Below are 27,967 nucleotides of genomic sequence, written 5' to 3'. Positions count from 1 at the left end.
GTGTGTGTGTGTGTGTGTGTGTGTGTGTGTGTGTGTCGAGGTCAGCACATGTGCCAACTAGCACGTCAGTATGCCAGCTGGACAGCGGCAGTGGGACCTGTAGTTGTACTGCCAAAAAAAGACACTTATGCTTATACAAGGGACACATGCTGGTGTGCCACTCTTAATTCATCTGCCAGTCATGCAGATTTGATATCGAGCAATAGGGAGAATAATCCAAATTGTGCCAAAAACAACATTTGGGGAAAAGTAACACAAGAACACGTAGGTTTCTGTGATTGGTAGTGAAAGCTCAGATGGGTGAGCAAGTTCAGCCTAGCTAGCTTTCTTTGCGTTAACTAATTGCCAAAACCTAAAACACCATTCAAAGACTACGGGGATCAAGATAGTGGTTACCAACATCAGAATTACTGTTTTGAATAAAGTATCCCCAATATTAAATGGCATAATAAGAAACATTCCTCTCATATGTGCTTCATATATCACATTTTTATTTTGCATGTGTGTATGTGCTCATGCAAGTGTTTATGCAAGGATTCTTTCTCCCTTATTATTCAGACAGATATTACTTGCCACTAATTAAAGGATCATTCTGTTAGCAAGAGCAGTCCAAGTCTACATCCCTCCGCCAAGGCTGAAAATTCCCCCATACCAAGCACAAACTGAGTTTCTGGATCCTGGGTACGGATTACTTTGTGATATTTATGTGAGAACATCAAGTGTCACAATTTTTTATTTCAATTAGGATTTAATATATATATTTATTAGTAGTGAATATGTGGAACATAATGTCTTGCTAAGAAAAAAGAATGCGTGGCTCCGACTTGAAAGGTTAATCACGTCTAATTTGCACCAAACCCCCACCTCTGGTCACATTTTCATGCTAATCCATCTGCAACTTTTTGATTAATCCTGCTAGCAAACAAACAAACAGAGAAATGAAAGCAATCACATGACCTCCGTGTTAATTAAAGGCTGTTGTGATGAATCAAAGAGGCAACAACAGGGTTTCTGTATCAATTGTAGCGCACTAGTCTGTGTTATAATGTAAATGGCTCTTGATATTTGGTGTATGACAGCCTGTGACACAGAGGAAATTACAAAAGCAACAACGACAGTAGCAGAACTGCAGTGCAGTGTGTGGAGTGGTGTTGCTTAGCATCTGGCTCACAGGCTTACACGATCTGTCACTCCCCATCACTTTGTGTTTCCTGTGTTATTACTGTTTTCATGTTCTTTCTTTTTTCTTTTTGTCTGTGTTTGTTCTCCAACTGCCGTCCTTCAGCATCTGAAACTGTATCGTTCATCTTTTTGTGCTTTTATTTTCTTACCTTTATTCTTCCCCCCCCCCCCTGCCAGGAAACGTTGTTGTGTTACATGCATCCTCCATCTGTTTCAAGCACCCTACTTTCAGCTTTTTCCATCTCAGAGCAAAAACAGTCAGTGAACATACTGTGCGCGTGGATTTGAGCCATTAAGTGTTTTTATTTTTGTTTTTGCTTTTTTACTTTGCTTGTTTGGGTGATGATCTGCAGCTCTGCTGCTGATAATTAGGACTTTACACTGATAAAAGTATTGTTACGAGATGTAAGAAACAGCACTACAAAAAAAAAACCAAGCTTTTGTACAATCAGTATTTGCATCTGCAGCTTTTCACACTGTAATTACTTTCATCGGCCTACTTAAAATTCACGCTCATTAATGAAATCTCTTGTTAAGGCTTGTTTGCTTACACATTGTTTTTTTTGCATCACACCAGACAGTAAATAAAGAAAACATTTCCTGATGAGGAAAAAAAATCTCCCAGTTCTTGGCTGCTAACACGTCTGAACATGAGAGCAAAACAAACGCAAAGGAAGATGCTTCTGGCAGCGTTTTTGTTTTTGATTATACTTCATGACAAGTTTTAGTAGAATTGTGAGAAAAGACAAAGTAAAAGAATGCGTGTAAAATAACTTACACATATCTGAATTTTTAAACAGCCACATTCAATCCTGCTTATTATTCAGCAAGCTCTCACTTTTTATCACGATACTGCTGAAGGTGTTTTGGGGTCCTAACTGGTTTATTGATAATGTTCACAATGTTTGTCCTTGGATAATATCGCACGTCTTCTCTATGATACAGCATTTCTCAAACTGGATGCAGGCTTCTCTGGAGCCACTGGGGTTTGAGCAGCCAATGGCTACAATGTTGAGTAAAACTAAGCAGAATAAATTTGATTTATGTTGAAATAACAGCAAACAAAAGCTTCTGTTGCCATCCTGGTGGTCTTTGTTGCACCAGATTTCAGCTTACCTGTTTAATTTCTAATGATTGCTAGAAGAAAATTTGCGGGTTTTTTTTTTGCTTTCTGAGGCTGCTTTTATGCTCATTGCTTACACCCTGCCCTACATGGCCAAAATGATACCACATCTGCTGGCATGTATTGCCACGTTGGTATCACTTGGACCAGTTGTGCAACCCTCGATTTTTGTACCACTGCCGCTACACCTGGGTTGAAGACACGAGTGTATGATTGTGTTGGTTTTTACGGCTGTTTTAATGATATATCAGCTCAGAAGCTCAGAGATTCACAGATTATACAGAGGGAGATGTTGCAACAGTTTGAAAACTTGAAATTCTGTGGAAAAAACTTTGAAGAAAACACTCAGCAATTACTTTCCAGTTCTGACTTCTTCTTTACTTATATCAGCGCTGATCTGCCACTTGGATCTGACGCGTAGTTGGACGGGTCTAAGATTTGGCAGCTACGCCGATGTCTGCACAGTCACCCCACAGTTTACTGTCTGTTGATGGAATTTGCTTCACTCAGACCTGAGTCAATCCTGGCTAACTTGCAGAAACTATCACCCCTGTTCAGCTTGTGGCCTTATGTTGGATTTATACTCATGTAGTAAATCTACGCCATAGGCGCGCCGTAACCCCAAACCCTCCTCAAGATCTACACCGTAACTTTTACTGCAGCGTATGTCATAATTTATGCCCTAACCTGACATGCACTTGCCTACAGATGTAAACACATGTTGTGTTGATGCAGCTCAGATGGGTGTAAATGCTGGCTTTGGTCCGACCGACTTTTTCCTTTTGCTTTGAAACACTCATCAACCAAACAAAGAGAACATTTACAGCACGCCTGTTTCTGAAATCACTGCATTTTTTATGTCCCTCTAATGGCTACATTATATTATATATTCTTTAGGATAGTATTAACAGTATTTCCTGGCATTTTTGAAGCACATTATTATTTTTATTTTTTTTTGTTTCAAGACAGCAGTTCATTTCCCTGCAAAAGATAAGCTCAGTTTTTTCTCTCTCTCTTTCTGTCAAGGTCCTTTGGAAATTATTTTGTCTTGAAAATTCTGTCTCTTGTGGTCTGACACATCCTGTTTGAAAGACAGCAGCAGAACATCAACCTTTTTCTTTTTAATCCAAAACAGTCCAGTTTCACATTATCCTTTGCTTGAGATTCATGTTTGCCTTTTTGTCTGGTGGATTCCATTTTCCAGCAACATGACTTGCGACAACAAAGCTATGAGTTTGTGAATGCTGTAGCTTTCTCTTCATCCTTTTGTGCTTGTTGTTGGTGCGGTGTAAATACACCACGGTTAACCCTTTATCTCGTCTGTTTGGGTGCACGCTGGGTGTTCTGCATAGATACACACCCACACGACCAGATAATGTGTTTCTTGCATGTCGAGGAGATTCTCAGATACCTCTAATCCTCTGATCCAATAAATTTACCCCAACATGCAGACACAGACACACGGGCAGGATTTCACAGCTGAGCATAGCCTTTGCCATCGATGATTTTCACAATCCACAGTAATGAGTCTTGGAAGAGGGTGTAAAATCGCTAACACAAGGACAAAGTGTGCTGAAGATAAACAAAATGAACGCTATGTTAGCAGAAGTAGGTACCTGACGTGAAGACTTTTGACTCTTTTCCCTTTTCTCTCCTCCACACCCATTTGTACCTCATGCTCTTTTTCTTTCTTTCATCAAAATGGGAAGAATCTCAATTATGGCCTGTGCTCGGTGGAGGCACTTGTAAATGATTGAAAGAAAAGAGATTGAGAGAGTGGACAGGCTAATAAGATTCAGGGAGCTGAAAGTCTCTATTGTCACAGAGTGTCAGTGGGAAGCAGGAGGGAGAGGAACAACCTCTTCCTCCAGCTTTCGCTCTCCTTTCTGTCCGTTTTTCTTCTCATTTATTCACTTTCTCTAACTTTCATTTCCCTCCCCTTCCTGAGGCCAAAGAGCCAAACTCAATTATAAACTCAGAACCGCTCTCAGAAATCTGACCCTGGCGCCGCTTCAGTTGTCACTTAAGTAACACAAAGGCGCAGAAACTCTCAGAACAGGGCTGCTGATTAACAGGCAGCCTGTCGTAGAGTTTTGCATGGTCAGATGGCCCGACCAGTGACTCTGTGAGGACAAACCAATTCACAGCCTTATTGACACGAACTCATTCTTTAAGAGAAAGACAAAGAAAGCTACTGAGTCAGTGCACAAGGGTATCAAACTGCTTTTATTCACTTTATTACCCTTTTGCAATCAGCTACATAAGAGTAAACACAGGATTAAACAAGTTAATTGGTTTTCATTGATAATTTATTTGTCAGATCCATGAAAATCTGTTATATTTTGCATGTTTTGTTTTCCTATAAGAGTCGCACAGGCCTAGCAATGCTCAGTAACCTGGCTGGGGAAAAATGTGTATTTCTCTTCTTATATCTTTATATCTGATGGATATTTATGCCATTTTTGGGTCTTATGTAAATGATTGATGTGTCCACCATGTCATAGCCATCTTCTTTTTGCTTTTTTTTTAAGCAAACTGTCCATTGCAAAGAAGCGCAGCCTTGCAATGATCTGTTTTACTCTGAAGAAGGTCAGAATTGACAAAATGTGCATCATATTGTATCCTGTAAGATAAAATGAGCAATTGAGACCATAAAGTCATGCAGAAAATATTTAGTGAGCTTCCTCCGAAGGGTGGCTGGCCTCTCCCTTAGAGATAGGGTGAGAAGTTCGGCCATCCGGGAGGGGCTCAGAGTAGAGCCGCTGCTCCTCCACATCGAAAGGAGCCAGCTGAGGTGGTTCGGGCATCTGACAAGGATGCCCCCTGGGTGCCTCCTGGGTGAGGTGTTCCAGGCATGTCCCACCGGGAGGAGGCCCCGGGGCAGACCCAGGACACGCTGGAGAGATTATATCTTTCGGCTGGCCTGGGAACGCCTTGGTGTTCCCCCGGATAAGCTGGAGGAGGTGGCTGGGGAGAGGGAGGTCTGGGCCTCTTTGCTTAGGCTGCTGCCCCCGCGACCCAGCCTCGGATAAAGCGGATGAAGATGGATGGATGGATGGATAGATGGTTATAAATCAATTGAGAAATTGGGCAGTTTTCTCGTATCCTTCTATACAACCAGACTTCTTTTTTAAACCACAGTTGTTAAAGGTATTTCTGCATTTTATTTATACAGTCTAGATAGACCAGATAATAAGAGAACTCTGTTACACCGTATGTAGCAACACTGGGGTCTGAGGGGAGTCTTGGCAGAGCTAGATTAAACTGATCTGTTTCATCTTAGGGCCCACGGATCCTAGGTTCAGTGGAGGGGGAATAGGAGCAACAATGGCAGGAAGGGAGGAAGAGAAAGGGAGTGCTGCTAATCTAATAGCTCTGCCGTTTTGTTTCGTTACTGTTGTGAGGGGAAAATGTCATGATCCTGGGTCTTTTGACCCAGCGTTTTAAGTTTGAGTTTATTTTGTTCATTAGGTTATCTAAGTTCGTTTGTTATTAGATTCCCCTTGTGTATCCAACCCCGTTAAGTCTCCCTTGTCCTTCATGTGCTTCATGTCTGTGTTTCTTATGTTGTCATGTTTGCGTTTCATTATGTTTCAGATTTTATTTTGAAAGAGGTCCTGTGTTTCTGCATTTTGTTTTACTCTTCCCCTGTGGCGTTGTTATGTTCATGTTGTGTCTACTGTGCCTTTCTGTTCCATGTTTCTGGTCCCTATGTTCTGTCTCCCCAGTCTGTTAAGTTTACATGTCTTGAGTTCCATCAGTGTGTTTCCTGTTTTACTTTCACAGTCTGTCCTATGTTAATGTTTCTAGTTTTGCTTCCCTTGTCTCGTCCTCCTAATTACTCTCAGCTGTGCTCTCCTCCTGTGGCTCATTCCCCCTCGTTATCCCTCAGTGTATTTAAGCCCCATGTGTCTCTTTGTCAGGGTGGCGTCCTCCCTCATAGCTGTGTGAGTTTTCCCCTGTGGCTCCTTGTGCTTTAGTTTCCCCAGTTTAGTTTTGTGTTGTTTTTCGTGTCCCACTCCACGCCAGCAATAAAGCTGTGTTTTTTGAGTTTACTTTTTGTCTCTGCGAGTTTGCGTTTGGGTCCTACTCTTGCCTGCACACAGCTGTATTGTGACAGAAAATTTGGTTGTCATATAATGTGTGTGTGTGTGTGTGTGTGTGTGTGTGTGTGTGTGTGTGTGTGTGTGTGTGTGTGATAATTCCACTGCTATCATTGTACAACACATTACTGTTTGTTGAAGTGTATTTTATACACAAACCTGCACATTTCTGCATCACACATGCACAAACACAAAAATGCTCTCTTTCTGTTATTTGTGTGTTCTGGCTCGACACAGTCTGAATATCTTTAAAAGTTTTCCTCTACCTATGTCAGCATGCTTTTTCAAGATTACTGAATTGTACCTGTACATTTTCACCATGCAGTAATGACAATGCCAATGTATTTTATTTCATGATTATGTTTTTAAGCTCTTTCGATATCATGCTTTATAAATCTCTGAGACAAATCACCCCTCAAATATCCAGATCTAAATGCTGCAGATACCATTCTGTGCATTTTAGCAGTAAATCAAAGACGATGTACATTAATTAGACTGCTTATGTTGCCCCCTGCAAGCCACTTTGGACCCCAGCTTCTAATCCATCATCAGTGTCTTGTTTGTTGTCATTAATTGCCTAGTGTGTGCTGTTTTGGTGGTCTTGATATTGCTCTTAGAGCCAAGCCACCAAAATTGCTACACATGAAATCCTTTTAACAAGTGGTTGTGACCAAAACTCAAAATCTTAAATATCTTATCTAATCAGCCAATCATGTGCTGCCATGTGCATTTCGATATGGTAAAAGCAACCTGCTGAAATTCAAACTGAGCATCAGAATGACAAAGAAAGGTGATTTAGGGAACTTTGAAAGTGGCATGGTTATTGGTGCCAGATGGGCTGTTCTGAGCACTTCAGAAACTGCTGATCTACTGGGATTCTCCTGCACATCCATCTCATGAGTTTACAGAGAATGGTTTGAAGAAGAGAAAATGTCCAGTAAGCAGCAGTCCTCTGGGTAGAAAGGCCTTGTTGATGCCAGAGGCCAGAGGAAAATAGAAATACTGCTTTAAGCTGATGGGACGGCAACAGTAACTCAAATAACCACGTGTTACAAGCAAAGTATGGAGAAGACCATATCTGCTTCACATGAGCTCACCAAAATTGGACAAGAGAAGATTGAGAAATATTGCCTGGGCTGATGAGTCTTGATTTCTGCTACGGCGTTCAGATTGTGTGGCGTAAACAGCATCTATTCTGTCTTGTATCAACAGTTCAGGATGATGGTGTAATGATACAGGCACCTTAATAGCAGTCGAGTATAGTTTAAACACCACAGCCTACCTGAGGATCGTTGCAGACCAGTGAATGTATGCATCCCAGTGTTTAAACGGTTCATATTTGGAATTGTAAAGAAGGCAAAGTTGAAATTGTAGCAGTATCAGTTTGAGTCACACTTGGACGACCTGTGCTGCAATGATGTTAATCTATATTTATTGGGGGGATTTTTCCCCATAAACCAGCTTTTATCTTCAAGAGGAACAACTAAAACCTCGCCCAATGTTTTCTTGTGTTTTCAGAAAACCTAATACACAGTATACTATGTTATGCTACATCCAGTAAGCTCCCCGTTTTGTTTTAGCTGCCTGAAAACTAAGTTTGGGGAAAAAAATCACAGGGAGAAGATGAAAACACCATGTTCTACTTTCTGTCTCATTAGGGTGAGAGGGGAACGAGGAAGAAAGAGACCCGAGTGCGGAGGGGATGGAGGGCGATGGGTAGAAGTAGTCAGGGGCTGCTGGGACTGTTTGCATTCAGCTCTTGTGGTGTGATAAAGAGGTGTGTTATGGACATGTAACCTTGTTTCCATTGATTACACTCCTCACCTGCACGGTGTTGATTGGAGCAGACCTCTCAACACGGAGCTCATGCATCAATGTTAAGCCCATTATCGTCTCGTGGGCTTCTACGAGCCACACCTCTCTTTCCTGTGCTCTGATGCTGCGAATACTGTCTGTTTATACGTGCATAATACAACACAAGACACACCTTGGCCACCAAAAGTATGTTGAAAGTAGATTGTTTACTGCACAGTAAATATACATACTTACAAATGGGAATCATACAATCCATGTACACTGATGCATAATCGCTGCTTTAGCTGTAATTATCTAAATGTTTGTTACAGTCTGGCAAAACTTTGTTTTTACTGTCGTTTCTCATCACTTACCTGCTCTGCTTTAAGCACTCAACACACCAATGCACTCCAGCAAACACAGTCGAATCCCTCTCACGTGTACGTTTTCGATGAGTTAATTTTTGTAACTGTTTAAAACTGACAGTCCATCGTTGAGTGATTAAGCAGGAGGCAAGACGCTCCCGGCAAAACACCCTAAATGGGTGGCCTTCAAGCGTAGCCGTTTTAAAAACACGGGGTTCGTACGGTTTCTGGAAATTCCCTTAATTTTTTTCTTGTAGTGTCGTCGAGGAAAAGATGGATGGATTTTAGATAAAATGTTCAAAGCTTAAAAAGGTAAATGCTTTCATAATAAACAACCGTCTGAACAGTATGATGTCATGGTGATGTAGGAAAAAAATGAAATCACCAACAATGATTTATTGGTGATTACAGTTTAAAGGCAGCAGCATTTATACGTGTAAGTAAATGAAGGACGTTTTCCATCCTTGTCATTGATGACAGACTGCCTAATTCAAAGTGTGAAGTCATTGCCACGAGGTGCGAGCAGCAGTAGTGCAACAGCGACACAGCAAGTCATATACAAGCACAGTAATATTGTTTTCAATGGGAATTTTAAGCCTTTAAAGCCTAAATTATAAAATAATAATAAAATATAAATTTGCATATATGATTTTTAATTAGTATCATATTTGGTAAATCTGGCACTTCATTGCTTAAAAGTGTATTGTGGAACTTATGCTTTTCAGTGGGGAAAAGATCAGTCTGATGATGGAAAAGTCTCAAAGTAAATAACGTAACCGCTTAACATTTCAGTAACTTAGTCTTGCAACTTCTCAGCAGGTGCACAACATTGTCACATAATAAAATAAACATTTTTCAATTTAAGTCAAGCTTTCTAACCTGTTTTTCTGCAGTCGCACATCATCCTGCCACTCGTGTCTCTTCATCTGTCCTCGTGTCCTGGTTGTACTCAATGGTGGGTTTTCAAGTGGTGAAACAAGTTTGTTTTTTCCACCACTGGAAAATATGCAATAAAACTGTTCCCTGCTAAAGTATTGTAGTTTGTTGGAGGTTGTTTTTTGTGTACTAAATTCTCATTAGAGAATCACTTGCAGCTCCTTCTCTCTGAGACGTCTGCTTGTCTCCTTATGCGAGCTAGGGAACGTGGGAACCTAAGCACATGGTGCCACAATATCAGGTAAAAATTTACACCAGATTTATCGTGTACGAAATGCTATACCACGGCCGTGCTGAAGTTTTTTTTTTCTTTTGTATTAACTGTGAGAACAGGTTAAAATACTTCATGCTAATGAATGCCAAAAATCTGAACAACTCAGAAATATAGCGATTATTTAAACAGCATAAGAAGTGCATTTTTTCATGTATTATTTTCATCTGCAGACTGAAACACATTTCATATTGTTGAAAACATTCATGGCCGCTCGCTGTGCTTCTCTCCTCTGTAGTGCAGTGACAGTGTTCATTGTAAAACAGATAATAAAGAACGAGTCACCGACTGTCCTTTTTCTATTTAAAGATTTCAGTCACATATAGATAAACTGCATTATTATACATAAGCAGGGCTTGTTTTTGTTGCCTTGAATGATAAAAATCATGTAATACTACTTAATATTTTTGGTGAATCAAATGATGCGTGATGATTTGAGCTAATGAGTTCCCAGCCGCTGAAGAAAGACATGCACTAATGAGTGACATTTTGCAGTTTGGAGAATGAGTGCTGAGAGTCTGGTTTGTTGAAATGAGGTCCGTGGTTTGGGGGCTTTGGTCGGAGTCCAAACAGCGAAGCTTTCTCGGGTGTTTTAATGATGGCGGTTCTCAGAGCAAGGGGCTGGATTTATCATCCAGGCCAGAGATTTAAAGCATATCTTTCTTTTAATTTGGTCTCATGCACATAAACACACTTGCACACTGATAGTTTTTGACTCATCAGTACTCAAAGGATTGATTTGCAGAGATGTAACATACTGTATGATGTGGGTTTATCACTAAGCTGCATAATTACTCTCCATGTGTTTACACATCTGACTTCAAAGCCTTTGTTTGTTTGTTTTTTAGGAGTATGGGTTTTCCAAAGCCTGTGCGTCTTATTAAATGAAGCATTATGCGAAACATATCCCTTGAAATCATTATTTCTGCACACATCACTTTGATACACGTATAGTGTTGCTTTGAAGCTAAAAGCGTTTGCTCCGTGTCCCTCATTCCCTCTCTTGTTTTCTTTCCCCCCATCATGTCTTTTTTCTTTCACTTCTTTCATGCCCTGTCTAGTCTGTTACCCAACTCATCCCACTAATGCTTTTCTCTTCACTTTCTCTGTCTCTTTTCTTTTCCTCAGTGGGGCGTTTGTTGATCGAGTTCAGCTCCCAGATGACGATGGAACGAGTGCAGAAAGAAAATCCCAATGTGACCGAGGGAGGCCGATACACGCCTCCAGACTGTCGGCCCAGATGGAAGGTCTGTAGATGCATCGCTATTTGTATTTCACAACATTTGAATAAACTATATTTCACATTGTACGGTAAATATATTCTAGCAGAAGTCAGCTTCTGCCAGTATAAAAATAAAAGATGAGATTTAGTGCCTGATAAAGTGCCTGAGACTTGGACGAAGTCACAATGATGAGGTACTAAACAAAAATGTTGAAATAGACAAAATTATGAAAAGCTAACACAATACAACATACCCAATTTAAAATGGTACAGACTGTTATTTCATTTTTTTTATGAGGTGTTGACTCAGAGTTCGTAGTTTGCTTTGAAGACGGAGAATTGTCTGGAAACTCGCTGAGCGATACTGAAATTTGAATAAGTAACTAACTTGTTCTAAATGGTGCAACTTTTATTTTGAAGGGGAACGTTTGTTTGGGCTTGAGTTGAAACTACAGGCAACCACAGCAGTTTGCTTTGGGAGGGGGGTTTGGTGCCCCAACTTCTATGCAAACCTATATTTACCCTTAGCAACCAACTGGTGAATGAATACACATTTTCCCAAGTAACCAGTGGTTACTAGGGGATCACCATCTGCATGACTTAGTCCATAGTCAGGCTTTCTTTGCATTACCTTGTTAAATAAACCTTTTAACCACAGTCTGAGATAACTGTTTTCATATCGGTGGTTATCAACTTTCTCTCTTAACTCAGGTTTTCTGCTTCAGGCTCTCTGTGAGCGCACATAAAATGCGTGATCCTTTCAAAAAGAATGGGTGAAACATTTTATTTCATAGCATTTATAGATCTTCTGACAGCTAAAGGTAACACTGGTCAAATGTGATAGTTGAATATTAGCGATTTGAACCTTTAAACATTATAGGCTACAGACAGAATTCAGATCTGACACTGACCTTAAGTTCAACGTTCGCTAACGTCTCGGTTTCGTATCAGCCACTGAGCTGCTTGTATAGGAGCACTGGCACACCAGGTGGAGCAGTGCCACCAGGGATCGTGGCATTGCTGATGACCACGATACCCATCTTCACTTCAACACCTGCAAGAAGACTAAAAACACAAACACGCATGCAGAGATGCGGCAGAGAAGATCCTCAGACAGTCAAAATTTGAAGTTAATATATATATCACAAAAATTGTTACTCACCTTTTCTTTACTGATGTTCTCATTTAACTTTGATTGATCAGCTCTCTTTTACTGGAGTTCATTTTCACTTTTACTGGATTTAAATTAATGAAGACAAATGAAACATTGCTATATTGGTGTGGAGGGCAGCTTTTTTGAGAACTCCCTAATTTCAGCATTTTCAGTGTTTGACTTTCTCCTCTACATGACACCTCTTTGAGTATCTGGGCAATTTCGGTGCTCAACTATACAGAAACCAAGGTTAGTTTTCTGCCAATCTTCATCTGAACACAAAATTACCATGAACTCACAGGGGAGATTACGGTTCAACCTTGGACACCTGAAAATGACTCGCTTCAAGTTCAGAGACACGGCCCCTTAATTTGTCTCAAGTATGCGATGCCAGTGAGCTCTGCTCACTTGGCGTGCTTTATTCATTATGGATAAGAACCTGCTTTATGTTCACTGTGACATTAACAGGAGCTGTGGAAATAACAGTTCACTCGTGTTAGAGATTTAGTTGGTGTGTGTTTGTGGTCATTCGGTTTGATTCAGTGTGTTTATAGTGCCACATTACAAGAACAGTAACCTCAAGGTGCTCAAGGAAAACTTCATTTTAAACAGGAAGAAACCGCCAACAGAACCAGGTTTAGGTCGTGGCAGTCAAGTGGTAATGTCTGGGATATCGGGCGACCGTGGCTCAGGGGGTTGGGAAGCGTATCTGTAACCGGAAGGTCGCCGGTTCGATCCCTGGGCTCTCTGTCCTGGTCGTTGTGTCCTTGGGCAAGACACTTTACCTTACTTGCCTACTGGTGTTGGCCAGAGGGGCCGATGGCGCGATATGGCAGCCTCGCTTCTGTCAGTCTGCCCCAGGGCAGCTGTGGCTACAACCGTAGCTTGCCTCCTCCAGTGTGTTAATGTGACAGTGAATGAATAGTGGCATTGTTAAGCGCTTTGGGTGCCTTGAAAAGCGCTATATAAATCCAATCCATTATTCTTATTATTATATGATCTATAATAAATCTACACATTCAGGACAATCAGGTAATGTGCTGAAACTGTCCCTGTTGTGTAGGTGGCCATCATCATCCCGTTTCGTCACAGAGAGAATCACCTAAAGTACTGGCTCCATTACCTCCACCCTATTCTCAGACGCCAGAAGATTGATTACGGCATCTACATCATCAACCAGGTAGGATGTCAGAGAGCCTGAACGGCAGTAAGAACTGCAATACGGCGTTTCTTTTTAAGTGACCTGGTGGCTTCTTGGTGTAGTGGTTAACAAATTTGCCTTTCACGTGAAGGATTTCTGGTTTGAGACTGTGAGGAAATACAAACCCATCCACAGGAGGTCACAAGCCAGGATAAATGGGAGGGTGGGCATTTGGCCAAATCAAACATGCAGATCTGTGACCTCCTGGGAACTGCGGTGACCTCCAGGGAAGCGGCTGAACAGACCACCTGTTTATTTTTAACTGACCAGCAGTTGCATATTTAAGAGTCTGCAGGCTTTGGTAACACCTTCATGTAAGTTTGAGAGAGACACAGAAGAAACAACGGAAGAACATTGACGCTGATGATCTGAAACTGAAAAACAATGATTTGTTTTCCATGTGAGTAATTTATCAGACTATTAATGAACATAAATAAAAGTAGGCTTATTTTTTGTATGTTTACGTTTCGGCTTAGGTCGACAGAAAAACAGGCTATGGACCGACTTTGCCAATAAGTTGATGGCTTCTTTGTGTTTCTCACTCTACTCTTTCATGAAAATGAAAATTATGAAGTGCAGCTCTTCATTTTATGTATTTCTAAATTTATTTTAAAGGAGGAATTAATTATTTGTTATTTATAGCTGTGCGATGTTTACAAATCACTTGTTGCAGCAGTTTTGCTTGATAAATTATATTAATGCTTAATTGGTCATTATTATTGATCCGTGGACTGATTATTCACAATACTGCACCATGAGCAAAAGTCACAATCTTGAATTTGTGGTCATATTCCTGGTTAAGTTCTGTTGTGAGCGAAACAAACAATGTTTTTAACTCTTTCCCCTCGATTGGGGGTAACTCTTCTGAACTGAGTGGTTTCTTTCTTATTTCATTACTTGTCATTAGGTGTCAAAGTAAACATATTATAAATATTTTAGTGGGGTTAGGTTAGTTGATATTTCAGAATTTCCCATAGGTATGAATGGTTGTGTCTCTGTGTGTTAGCCCTGCGATGGGCTGCGACCTGTCCATGGTACCCTACCTCTCACCCTGTGGTAGCTGTGATAGGCTCCAGCCAATGGTTAAGCAGAAGAGCCTGACCTGTAAAACTCCAAATACACTATGACAAGAGCAACGAAGTACATCTGTCTTGTATTAAGCTGTAAAAAATCATTGGAACACAATATTAAGTTTTTTAATCTATTAATACAGTCGAATTCATTGCTGCATGCAACAGAGAACAAGTCATCTTCCAGTCCCTAACGGCTGCCTTCCCCCCTCTCCCATCCCAAACTTCTTCATTGACTGTCTTTAACCCAAATAACAGCCCATCTCCAGAGCAGCATATTTACTATCACTCGGTTCAGAAGATGGATTTTTAAGTAATATTGCGAGAGTGTGTGTGTGACTCTGTGGCGAGAATAACTCTTCTTCCACATTATGGATAATGAGCTCTCTTTTCTGCCCTTTTGCGCCCTGTGGGCCTTGTGCAACGCCTTAATCACTTCCCCTGTGGAACAGGCCTTTGGTTTCGCCTGCCCTGCTGCGCTCTGCTCTTGATGTGGTTATGTTCCAGTGTCTTACTCCTTTGCTCTCGTCCTCTCTCTCTCGCTTACAGTTATGCACACAAACACACACACACGTAAACACATCTGAACGGTTTTTAATCTTCCTTATATCAAAAGTAAAGCTGTTAGTGAGGGTAAGAGCTGTTAGAGTGGGTGCAACATCTGAAGCATTTTTAACCTAACCTTCTCCTTTCCTTCCAGCCCATCTCTCATTGGCATTTCCATCACAAGACTGTAAATACTTTGACTTCACCTTCAGTTTTATCTCCGGGCGGTTTGCAGGCACAGAGGTCTTATGTCATGCAGTTTCTGTTTATCTTTTGACTTGTGATGTTACACGAATCTCCCTTTTTATGTTTTGTTTAACTGAAAAGTTGGACTTTTTGAAAAAGCGAACATGTCATGAATAATAATAATGATGACAACAATGAAAGTTTAAGTGTTGCTAGTGAATCTAGGTTCCCAATTTTTGTCTGAAACATAATCATACTGCTTTTTTTCTCCTCTATCTCAAAACCTCTTCTGATGCTGCCATACAGTGACCTACAGTGCTGAAGAATTAAGCCAATGCATGAGGGCCAAAGTCTGCAGTTAATCAGAAGCAAGTTCAGCTCCTACAGCATAAAGCTTTATAGCAAAAACAAACATATTTACTGCCTAGTAACACTGCATTTGGTAACACTTCCATATATTTAGAATGAAACTTATGAGTTTAAACTAATGCAAGTTTAAACGTGTGAATTATCACTATCCCCTCCCATTGCTGGGCTTCACTTAGACTAATTAAATCAGTGGACTTGTCAGGCTGTCCAGTGATGTGGTTTATTTGGGACTAATTTATAAGTATGCTTGTCAATTCAATTCAGTTTTATTTATATAGCATCAAATCAGAACAACAGTCGCCTCAAGATGAGGTGAAGTAAATACCATAGAGTAATACAGAGAAAACCCAAACAATCAGGTGACCGCCATTAGCAAACACTTGATGACAGTGGGGAAGAAACTCAATTTTAACAGGAAGAAGCCTCTGGCAGAACCAGGCTCAGGCTTTTATCTATTAACCAATAACTTAGTACTTCATCCACTGGTTACTTAAAGCTAAAGTTACAAAAACTGAACCTTCAAAATGAAGCCTAGTAACCAACCAACCAGTCAACGGGTGATTTCATTATCATGTCCATCTTTAATATACAGTCTCTGATTCTATCTGGTCTAATATTTTGACTGACAGCTGATCAGCTGATTCATTTTTTTTAAAAACTCGACCTCTGATTAACATAAGAGCTCCCAATCTTCATTCTTGAGGCTTCCACAATGTTTGCCTGAATAACTCAATTGGTAACGTTGTTTCTTCCAGCTATTACGGGTTTCTGTTAAAGAGGTCAGTCAGGACACATGAGTGCTCTGATTGCCAGAACACCTCTAAGAGAGTCACAAGAAAAGATGCTAAAATGAGGCAGAGATGAGGAACAAGCAGGCAGATTGAGTGGAAGCGAATCAAAGCGACAGAGGTGGGACTCTGATGACAAGAAGCCCTGATGTATCTGACACGGTGGGCAATTAAACCTTTACACCCGGCGTCACTTTCCAAAAGGATAGCGGAGAGAACTTTGCTATCATGCTCGCTCAAGTGTTGAAAGAGTGAAAATCTGTAACCTTTTAACACGGAGTTAAAAGGTTGGAGTGGGGGTGTTGCACTGGTGTGTGTGTCAGGGATGGAGGTCATGCTGTGATAATTTCCACCCTCCGGGCTCATCTTGGCTAACAGATAATGGCTGTCATGTCCTTCGAGTCAAAACAGGCTTTTTGTGTATGTGTCACTCACACGCACATTCAGCACTGTGCAAAACACCCCTCATTTCTTTGTATTTTGCTAGGAAAATGGGAAATAGATGCACTGAGTTATTGAAACATCTGCAAAAATACATGGGAAAAAAATAGAGTTTGTGCACTTTTAACAAAATCTGAACATCAATATTTGTTGTGACCACCTTTATTCTTCTACACAAGCTGTCTTTTTTTTAAGTCGCCTGACTTCTGATCTCAGGCTTCACTAAAGTTTCAGTAATGTGCTCTGGTGAGGCCAATCCATGACTTATATAGTTTCATTGTGCGTTATTGTAGAACATTGTCATGCACTGCCGTGCTGAAAAATGAAGCTTTTGATAATCGGATGCCTTTCAGATGGTGTTGCATGGTGGATGAATATCTGATAGCATTATTATGCATTTGCAATTACAGAATTTTGACATCGGATACATATCCCCAACACTGCTGGTAAAAGAGTTGTGCAATCACTCAATCAAAAAAAGATTGATACTCGCTGGCTTTCTTTGATCATCATATCCAGGCTTTTACTGTGGAGAACTTTTGTCAACTGAGGTTTTAAATGTGCTACACAAATACATTGATACTTGACTTGGTTCATCTCTCGGGTTAGGTGCCTTTTTATGCTTAAATAATTCATAATAATCAATAATCCACATCAGTGTTAAGTGGCTCAATAAACACTCCTCATAAAACGATCAATTACAAGGACAGGACTGAAAGTGAGTGAAAAGGCAGCCAATGTCCAAAGAAAAACTGCGAAAGACCGAAGAAAGCATGAATTATTGCAAAAGATCACTTTTTTAAAAATTAAGCTGACTTCTTGGAAGCAAAATATACAGAAATGAGGGGTGACTGAAGAATTTTGCACAGTGCTGTATATGAATCTTCGTCCTTCAAACAGATATTAAATATCCTCTTTATTTTATTGAAGGTCAGCTAACAGCTACACACTGCAAATACAACCCTTTACAATCACCAAGTCTATTTCACATCAGTGGGAAACAGGAAGGCTGTGTTGTCTGGTGTGATTTTCACCCACAGAGTTGAAGCATCAAATTTGGCCCAAGCATCCTCACAAACATCATCAGCATATAAGCTCACCTGCCTGTTTTTTAAGCACACCGAGCAGTCTAGTGCAAGAGTCCTGCAACACATCTCACTTTCACAGATGTCATAATTTTGTGTTTTTGTTGAAACTGCAGCACCACAAACAACAGGACTGAGTGAACCAGCAGCTAATGAATGATAGATGTATTCTCAGATCACATTGTATTTTGTACAGTATTGTTCATTATTTCAATAAGAAACTTTTCAAGCTTTTGAATGGCTAAGAAAATCTGATATGGTCATCCGTCATTGCACTTCATTTACACAAAGGAATTTTGGTCTTTTGGAATTAAATTAGTCCATTTATCGTCGCATATCTGCTTCAATAATAACCATTTATCTGTAACTTTGCAGTCCTCTCTGCTGACTGGAAACATTTTTTAACCCTCCAGATTCTATATGTTTAGAATATTTTACTACAAAACAACTCCCCAAGAGCAATGATTTATCCATAAGAGCAAAAGTCAGAGGTCATTTAACTTTTCATAAACTTAAGAGTGGTTTCCCTGCTTGCTGCACCGTGTCACTGCCCTCAACTGAAAAATTTTAAGCAGCTATCATCTCGCTCTAAAAAGCGGTGGTGCAGCTGGTGAGGTACAGTGAGTAGGCGTTGCAGAGGGATCATGCGGAAAGTGATATAGCAACCTTGCTGTTCTGCCCTGCTGCTCTGTGTCCTCTCTGCCTGCCGAGGACCGGGGCCAATGTTTGTTTGTTGGCCATCAGCTCATCGCGTAAAACTGGAGGAAAGCCCAGAGAGAGGCAAAGAGCGGGACAGAACAAAAAGAAAAGAGGGTGAGAAAGAGGGTGAGCGACAGAAGTGATGAAGGAGGAAGAGCCATCTGCTGTTAGGACTTTTTATAAGAGCTTAAGGTCACTTGAAAACTGGACACATTTATGTATTTCTACGAGGAATGATCCTGCATTAAAATCACACCGAAGCAAAAATACAAATTATAAGCAAAATCATTATTAAAACCAAAAGCACTTATCCTGCAGAACAAATGACCTCTGTGACTGTGTGACGTTATTCAGCTGTTAATACTAATGCACCAAGCAATATTTTATTGTTGATGTCAAGCTAGTTTTAGTAAGAGTTATGTATCATCTAGTGGTTCTCAACTGTGGCGTCAGGCTTCTTCCTAAAGGTCATGAAATAAATATGTCAGATTTAAAATTTGTACTTAAGAGGAAAAGGAAATGTTCTGCTACACAAGACTTTTTTTCTGTTCTTATGTTACTAACATAAGAGTCATTTTATATAGATTTTGTTTTTTTTAACAAAGCTTCAGGTAGCCAGCTGAGATGGGCCACGTGAAGCTCCAGAGCCTCAGGTTTGCAACCCCTGACCTTGACATTTGATTAGCAGCTCGAACTTTAGCAAGACATTAAATTTTCATAGCTCACCTTTTTATGAATGTAAAACTGTATGCCAAATGGACTACACCTTTCAAATAAATGTAAGACAAATAGAGTACTAATTTTCCTTAAAAATGAAGAGGTAGAGTAGAATAAAATAGAAATAAAGAAAGTTCAAATAGAGATATTCCCACTGTTTGTTGTTTGCATTCACGTCTTCACCTCAGATCCAGCAATGTCCGTCTCTGAGTGGACCCCAAAGGATCAGGAAGGATTAAACGGTGTGTATTCCTGTTTGTATTTGTTTGGACTTTAAAGTGAAGGTCACATTAAGGCAGACTAGATGGTTCATTGGTCTGGGAACAGGCAGTGAGTGTGGGTTTATAGTGGCTGGTGTTGTGCATTTCACTGGGTGACATTTGTTGTTTTTTTTATTTGTTTTTGTGCTTTCATTTCATTAAATTTCAAGAGAGCAAACGCCCGTGTCCATCTATTCTCGCTGGTAAATTTGCCCATAATCATCAGTCACTTTCCTTTTTGTCTTCACTTGTTTTGAGAGTTGTGAGTTTTCTCGACTTTGACTCTGCCAAGTCACACGTAGAAGAGGACACAGTATCCAGTCAGTGGTATGGTGAAAATTAAAGATGAGCATATATCAATTATAGCTGCAGCTAATTTTCATTATTAATAAGGTGACATTTTTTGGGCTGTAAAATGTAAGAGAATAATGAACAACATCCCTCACTTCCCTATTCATTCAAGAAGGACTGAACCAGTTTCATCCATCAAAGTGTAAAGACCTCTAATAATATCGGAGGTTGATATGGGAAAAAAATGTACTAATTGTAATATAAAAAGTGCAATATCTGCTTAATTGCATCAAGTGATACAGTGGACAACAGATAAAATGAAAAATGCTAGCTCGTTTTGGTGCCTGCAACATGCATCAAAGTTTCTCTGCTGTCTGAACCGTAAATGTAAAAAAAAAAAGAGAAGGAAAAGGGAAATATGTGCAGCTGACCATGGAATAGGATATTGATCTTATAAAAACAACTGTGTTCCTTTTCCTCCTCCACCTTGCCCTCCTGCAACTTTATGTTCCGGTGTTTGCTGGAGCGCTGTTGCTGTTTTGAACTGCACTAATGTTCTTGTTCGCTCTTGTACCCTTAGACCCCATTAAGTCCCAGGTGCAAAGTGCTTGATGTGATAGCACTTGCCTGCGCTTTGATGAATTATAGATTCATCAGATTTAGCTGCAAGGTTCTTCTCTTCTGTCCTGCAGTTTTCAGAGAGCCAGTTGTCAAACATAACAGTAGCAAAATGTACCATGTCTACATGACTTTAATGTCTAGAGATCCACCTAAAGTGGATCGTAGTGAGATGCATTAAAAAAAATCAAATCCAGAAAAAAATCAAAGAGAAATAACCCAAGTTTTTTTCATGTTTGCTTTCAGACCATCACTGTCTATAAAATGAATCGATCACTGGCTCGGTTTTTAAGACTTTCCCATCATCAAAGTAATTCAGTGATAGTTACAAGCGATGTTCCCTCTAAGCTGCGCGCATGCGCAATCGCGCACTGCAGGCACAGTCTCTGCGCACAGAAAATCTGTGTTGCGCATAAAATAAGTGGAGACGTTAATGACAACGTGGACAACCACTGGAGATGTGAGCAGGACAGACGGAACAATTGACGGGAAAAGTGTGGACTTTATACCAGTTTTTTTTTTAATTGTGTTGATAGGCCACGTAAAAAGTTATGATAAAAATATCTGCAATGTTTGCTTTTCTTCCTGAATACTATCGTTGTTTATATTTACTGCTGGAAGAAACGGTAAAAAACGGCGTTTTATAAGGAAAACGCTCGAAAGCACTCTGCACCTGTGAGCAAAAACAAAACCAACAAAACACCACCCACCCCTCCCAGCCTTTCCTGTTGGTGGAAAAATGTACCATGTCGACCAATCAAAAAAAGGATATGGCGAGATGGCATTTAGTTGTTTAGGAAGGGGGGGAGTTTTAGGAGTGACGGCGGTGTTTAGAGATGTGAGAGATTTGCGACGTTTAGCGTGTTTGGAGTGTAAAGTTAGTGTGTTGTCTTGTGTAGTTAGTGTGTAGTGTAGTCAATAGTTGTTGTGTGTGTCAGAACAATGAGGCGACTACTGAATGTTACAGGTGTTACAGGAGTGATACATCTCCTGTTGTCAGGCCTGCAGGTATCAGGCTGTTGTTCTCCTTTATCTAATAGTGGACAGAAATTATTTTTTGGAGTGGCACAAATAATTTGTGTGGCATCAGATTTGATGCAGAACAGCTGATTGTTCTGTAAACAGTTTGAAATGTTTATTTAAAAAACTGCATTGGCTGCATTTTTAGGTAAACAGCTGCAAAAAACTTTGTTTGCAAAACTGAGTTACTTTTTTGAAGAAGTAACTATATAATTAATTGCCCAACATTGGTCATTATTTACTGTATTTTGCAGACAGAGAGTTACAGCACTCTCTCCCAGACCACAGACTCATAATACAAGTCTGAGCTGGAAAAAAAAAAAAAAAAAAGAAGAAAGTTGTGTTTTCAAAATTGGAGTTCAAGTTATTTTTACTTCCAATAGTGTAACATACTACACAGATCATGAACAAGATTTTATTTAAATTTTCCTTGTAAGTGGGCTAAAGCACTTCATTAAAAGTAGTCTAACATAAATATAAGTGCTGTAATTTGATTATTTTAATAAACCATGAAACTTGGATGGATTCGATGCTGCCGTGACCACAGTGCACACGTCTGCTGTTGCTCACAGTGGTCCAAGGGAGTTTGTGCGTTTGCTCAGACACATGAAAAGTTAGAGGGAACATTGGTTACAAGCACATCGAGTATCAATGAGTATGAAGAAACTTGATAGATATCTTTTATATCTTTCAATTCTAAACTAATGTCACAGCCTGCACAATTAAAGACTTTTAACGTGACATTTTCCAAAGTAATCATAGTTCTCATAGTTACTAGGTAGTTATTTATAATTTCCAGGTAATGAGTCAGGATTTATTTTCTTTTGCGAATGCAGTGTTCTTCTTTAGAAATAAGATAGAAATAGTCAAAGTGTGTGTGTGTTTTTCAGGTTTATTCAAATTATGCCACCATTGCAGGTTTTGATGTTTTGTAGAACAAAAATGTTTTTTTTGTTCTTTGTTTTGTTTCGTTGGGGGTTTTTTTTGCCTTTCTATGGAAAACTTAAACCATCCGAGCTTCTACAAAAGAAAATTTCTCAGTCTTAGTTTCCCCAATTTCTTCATAATTTGCCAAACTGTGTGGTCAAAAAAGGAACAACTGCTACTTTTTTGCAGGTGTTCCTTTCTCCAATTGTAATTGTTTTTACATTCAAATCATGTGACGTTCATTGAAACAAATTTTTCTGAAGGTCTATGTTGCACCTGCCTGTGTGTTTACTTAATGCGCACAGGCATAATGTGAAGCCTGGCGTAACCATGAATTTAAATTTTAGCGTTTTAGTGATGCATAATTAAATGTGTGCCCCCCCCACCCACCCCCAAAATCAGTTTCCGCTTGAATCAAGGAAGCATTGACACCAAGCTGTGGAGACAAAACTAAAGCATCAAGCTAAAGAATAATGTCATTTTTACTGTGCAGTACAGTTGTGAGGCTTTTATTTTACTTCTGGAGTTTTGTTTCATTTTTACACTCAGTTGTAGTTCAAGCCATTTTTTATTGTCCCAAATGGCCAATGTGAGCAGGTGTATAAAATAAACAGTGTTCCTCATAGACACTGGAGTAAACAGTACAAGAAGTCCAAACACCGCAGGAAGAGACTTGAAACTAGTTTTAGTATATACAACCACCTTTCTGGAATTACAGACAAAAGTACATGCTGATACACACGATCGATATGATTCATATATCGCCATCATTTGAAGAGTTAGTAGTAAATACAATGTACCCTGGAGTCATCAGAAATCCTCTCCCCGGTGATCCAGCTGTGATTTATCAGAACAAAGCTTTTCTTAAGGTAGTCTTTTTTTTTTTTCTCCCCAAGGAGCTCCAGCTTGGTCTGAAATTCTACCTGAACAGGCCACCTTAAGGCCACCAGGGTTTCGGAACATATTGTTGCCATATATTCCTTACTGGAAAAAAATCCCAAACTAACAAAGCAGAAGTTAGTGCTGCAGATTAGATTGCTAGTAAGGTGGCCTGGGCACTCAAGTTTGTGAATGCAGTAACTTAAAAACAAGGCAACGTAGGAGCTTTAAATTGATACCATAGGTGTGTCTACTGGGAGGGCTTAAAGCAGGGGTCTCAAACTCCAGGCCTTGAGAGCCGGTGTCCTGCAGGTTTTAGATCTCACCCTGGGTCAACGCACCTGAATCAAATGATTAGTTCATTACCAGGCCTCTGGAGAACTTCAAGACATGCTGAGGAGGTCATTTAGCCATTTAAATCTGCTGTGTTGGATCAAGGACACATCTAAAACCTGCAGGACACCGGCCCTCGAGGCCTGGAGTTTGAGATCCCTGCCTTAAAAGTACTCTTTTGGATGAAAGGTGAAGAACCTGAAAAAGAAGTCCAGCTCCCTTCAAGTCGAGATGCCTTACACTGAAAATACGTGACTTGTCAGCAGCTTTTAGAAAGCTATTCAGCTCCTGGTAGGTTATTTCAATTAATTATATGCCTCTAAGACTATTGAACATCTTGCCAAGGCTGTTCACTGATTTCTCTTAAAATATGTGTCAGTTTAGCGAATTGCTAAAGAAAGAATCACTGCAACAAAAAATGCATTTTAAGCTTTAATCAGTGAAATCTCAACCAAGCTGAATACAGTTATACAAATAAAAGTCTATGTGGTAACATTCTTAAAGTGAGTTATTTGAAGGAAAACTACTGACACACCTGAAGAGGAGAGTTTGATCTCTTCCTAGTATTCTGATTTCTTGACAGCGAATCAGAGGTTGCATGTCTGTGCAGGGAGCTGGATCTGGTGACCAAGCTTGAAGACTTGATTAACATTTAACATTCAGTTCAGTTCAGTTCAGTTCATTTTTATTTCAAACATTTCAAACATGTGCCTTCACAATCATTACAAAATATCATTCCATTATTTGTTTGAAAAGGAGTAGGCTGAAGTATTTACTTATTTGTCCCTACCCCCTCAAGTTTTACCTCTCATTCATTTAATTTTTTTTTGTCTTAAATTAAACAAACAACATATGAAACATATAAACATATGAAGTAAAACAAAACATAACATACATAAATCAAAAACAAGAAATTAGCAAGCCCCACCACAGTATAGTTTCTTTCATATGAAAAATACAGAATGTGTATATTTGCAGATACACAAGTTATGGAAAAACAACAAACCAAAACAAAACAAAAAAACAAAAAAAGAACCAAAAAAGAACCGCAACACCATTACCAGCAACATTACCGTCCTGGGTTAACCCCGTTTTCTTCATTCTTATACTTATTTAAAATTAGGTTTTTATATTTTACTTTAAACTGTTTTATGTTTTGACTGTCTTTTATTTCTTCTGTTAGACTGTTCCATAATTTAACTCCTGCAATTGAGATAGACATAGTTCTTAAAGTTGTTCTAGCACTTTGTATTTTTAAATTCCATTTCCCTCTTAAGTTATACCCACCTTCTCTTTCTATGAACAATTTACAGATTTCTTTGGGAAGCAATTTATTTCTGACTTTATACATTATTTGCGCTGTTTTAAGCTTCACCAAGTCTTGGAATTTAATAGCTTGCATTTTGACAAAGAGTGCATTTGTATGGTCCCTGTACCCTACATTATTTATTAATCTAATGGCCCTTTTCTGTATTATAGTTATTGTTTGTGTGTTACTTTTGTATGTGTTTCCCCAGACCTCTACACAGTAGCTCATATATGGCAGTAGTAAAGCACAGTATAAAATGTGCAGTGCTTTCTGATCCAACATATGCTTTGCTTTTCCCAGGACGGCAATGCCCCGTGCCAATTTCCCCCGAACATAAGTAATGTGTGGCTTCCAACAGAGCTTGTGGTCAATGATCACCCCAAGAAATTTTATTTCATTTACTCTTTCTAAATATACATTGTCAACACATATTTCTACTTCGATGTTTTTCTTTTGGTTTCCAAACAACATAAATTTGGTTTTATCGAGATTCAATGATAATTTATTTATATCAAACCACTTCTTTAATATCGTTAATTCCTGTGTGATCATTTCCAAAACCTGTGGCAATTCCCCACCTGCACACAGTATATTTGTGTCATCTGCAAATATTACAAACTTTAAAATCTCCGATACTCTGCAGATATCATTTAAGTACATAATAAACATTTTTGGACCCAGTACTGAACCTTGAGGTACTCCACAAGCTATATCCATCAAATTAGATTTATATTCATTTATTTGTACATATTGTTGCCTATTCCCTACATAGCTTTTTAACCATTCCAAAACCACTCCCCTAAACCCGTACTTTTCCAGTTTTTTTAATAGAATTTCATGATTAACAGTATCAAACGCCTTCTTTAGATCTAAGAAAACTCCGAGCGCATACCTCTTATTATCCATACATTCCGTTATCTTTTCCATTAAATCTATCAGTGCCAAAGCTGTTGATCTGTTGTTTCTGAACCCATACTGACTATCTGTCATTAATTCATATTTTTCCACAAAACTGTCAAATCTTTTTATGAAGAGTTTTTCCAGTATCTTAGAGAACTGGGAGAGTATTGACACTGGTCTATAGTTTGTAAAATTATGTCTTTCACCGGTTTTGTAAATGGGAATAACTTTAGCAACTTTCATTTTTTGTGGAAAAACTCCTTTTTGAAACGACAAGTTGAATATATATTTTAATGGTTTTACGATACCATCAATAACTGTCTTTACCGTTACCATATCAATATCATTCCAGTCTGTACTGGTTTTGTTCTTAAGTCCTCTAACCATGTCATAAATCTCTTTCTCTTCCACTGCTCTTAAAAACATTGAGCTACTATTCCTTTCAATATTTTCACCAGTGTCCCTTTCTATTCCATCAACCTTTATTTCTTCTGCCAGTTTTGGCCCTATGTTTACGAAGAATTCATTAAAGCCATTTACTATCTCCTCCATGTTATTAATACTTCTTGTCTCTTCTATAAAGTACCCAGAGTAATCATTATTCCTTGATTCATTTTTGATTATTCTGTTTAATACATTCCATATATCTCTTGTGTTATCTTTATTGTGTTCTAACCTTTTAATGTAATACTCTCTTTTACAGGATCTCATTATATTAGTTAATTTATTTTTGTAAGTTTTATACTTCATTTCAGTTTCTATTGTTCTCTTTTTTATGAATTCTCGATATAAGGTATTCTTTTTTTTGCTGGCATTTTGTAGTCCTTTTGTCATCCATGGTCTTCCTGCATAGTTGTGTTTCCTATTGATTTCAATTACTGGGCAGTTTTTATCAAGTAATGTGTTAAATGTTCTTAAAAATCCTTCGTAAGCTTTATTAACTTCTGTTTGTTCATATACAATATTCCAATCTTGCTTTAAAAGTTCGTTTCTAACATGACTTGATTAACATGGTAATTAGTATGTTTGAGCTGTTGCCCAGGATTGGTGTCTCCAGTTGTCTTTTCTGCTGCTGTGCCTGACTGGACCAGCATCTCAGTCTCTGCTCCAATCAAGCTGCGCCAACAATTGCACCATCTGCTTAGTTGGGCCGGCTGTGATTAATTGTGCCTGCTGATGTGCGTTGTGGTTGTTTTTTGTCACTGTTTTCTAGGTTAGATTTTACCTTCTTACTTGCTGTTGTGGTTAGGTTGCAGTAGGTTTTTTACTGATGCCTTCTTGTTTTTGCTTAACACATTCACTGCACCTTGACGCTGGGCGGGGGATTCATTTTTTACCACTTGGGTTTAAAGGTGCTACTCACTAATGATTATTGCTGTGGTTAGTTGGGTAAGATAGAGGGGGATTTTTTTTTTTTTTTTAAGGAATCAGGCAGGAAGGACAATATAAAATCCTTTATTTCCTCTTTTTAAATAGCGCTCATTGTCTGTTAGTTCTTTTATTGTTTATAAAGACTTTTCATTTACTGAGAAATTATAATTTTGGCTTTACCTTCTTCTGCCTGGTCATTAATGTTATTTCCCTTCCCCTCTAAGCAGCTGGGGTCATAACAAAGCTCAGCAGAAGTTCTACGTTATAGAAACACACAGGTGTACATTAACAGAAAAACAGAGAGGACAAAACACAGTAAAGTTGTTTGGTTTTGTTTGTTTGTTACTGTTTGATTTTTTTTTTTTTAACAGTAAAGATGATATCTAGGTGGTATTTGGCAACAAAGCCACGTGAATCAAAAAAGTACGTTATCAAATGCACTAAAGTTTGAACTTCTTGTAGCATGCCATGCACCTGGGTGCTACTTTATCTGCTTTCTGTTTCTACCTTCATTTAACTGTAGCGATACAGAGGCTAGCCCAGATGTGATGTCAGGGAATCAGTGTCAGACTTAAATCAGCTACATCTTTAGAGTCAGATAAACTGCAGACATGCTTATAGGCTTTTGGTTTCCTCATATAAACTTTGTACGTGACTGGTTGTGTCGACTCTCTTTTAAAATCATGTTGTTGATGTTTGTTAGTCTTTGAAAGCCTGAAATCACCTGTTTCTTTTCTTTTTTTCACCTCCACTCAGGGCTAAAGCATTTTGATGTTTGAATAGTGGGTCTTCACTGTTCACACAGTCC

General features: G+C 39.2%; 1 protein-coding gene across 1 annotated transcript in view; it reads left to right on the top strand.

Moving 5' to 3' along the window:
- Positions 1 to 27,967, top strand: part of b4galt2 (UDP-Gal:betaGlcNAc beta 1,4- galactosyltransferase, polypeptide 2) — a 228,147-nt gene that overhangs the window by 97,329 nt on the left and 102,851 nt on the right. Inside the window, exons 3-4 of the mRNA XM_085388585.1 lie at positions 10,903 to 11,021; positions 13,213 to 13,329. Of these exons, the coding sequence (XP_085244711.1) occupies positions 10,903 to 11,021; positions 13,213 to 13,329 (236 nt within the window). The remainder of the gene's footprint in view (positions 1 to 10,902; positions 11,022 to 13,212; positions 13,330 to 27,967) is intronic.

The sequence above is a fragment of the Rhamphochromis longiceps genome, linkage group LG18 (assembly GCF_057381845.1).
Source record: "Rhamphochromis longiceps isolate RC_006_pf linkage group LG18, R_longiceps_female_GT1.1, whole genome shotgun sequence".
Lineage (NCBI taxonomy): Eukaryota > Metazoa > Chordata > Actinopteri > Cichliformes > Cichlidae > Rhamphochromis > Rhamphochromis longiceps.
Note: the sequence above shows the minus strand (reverse complement) of the source record. Positions and strands in the feature narration are given on the sequence as shown.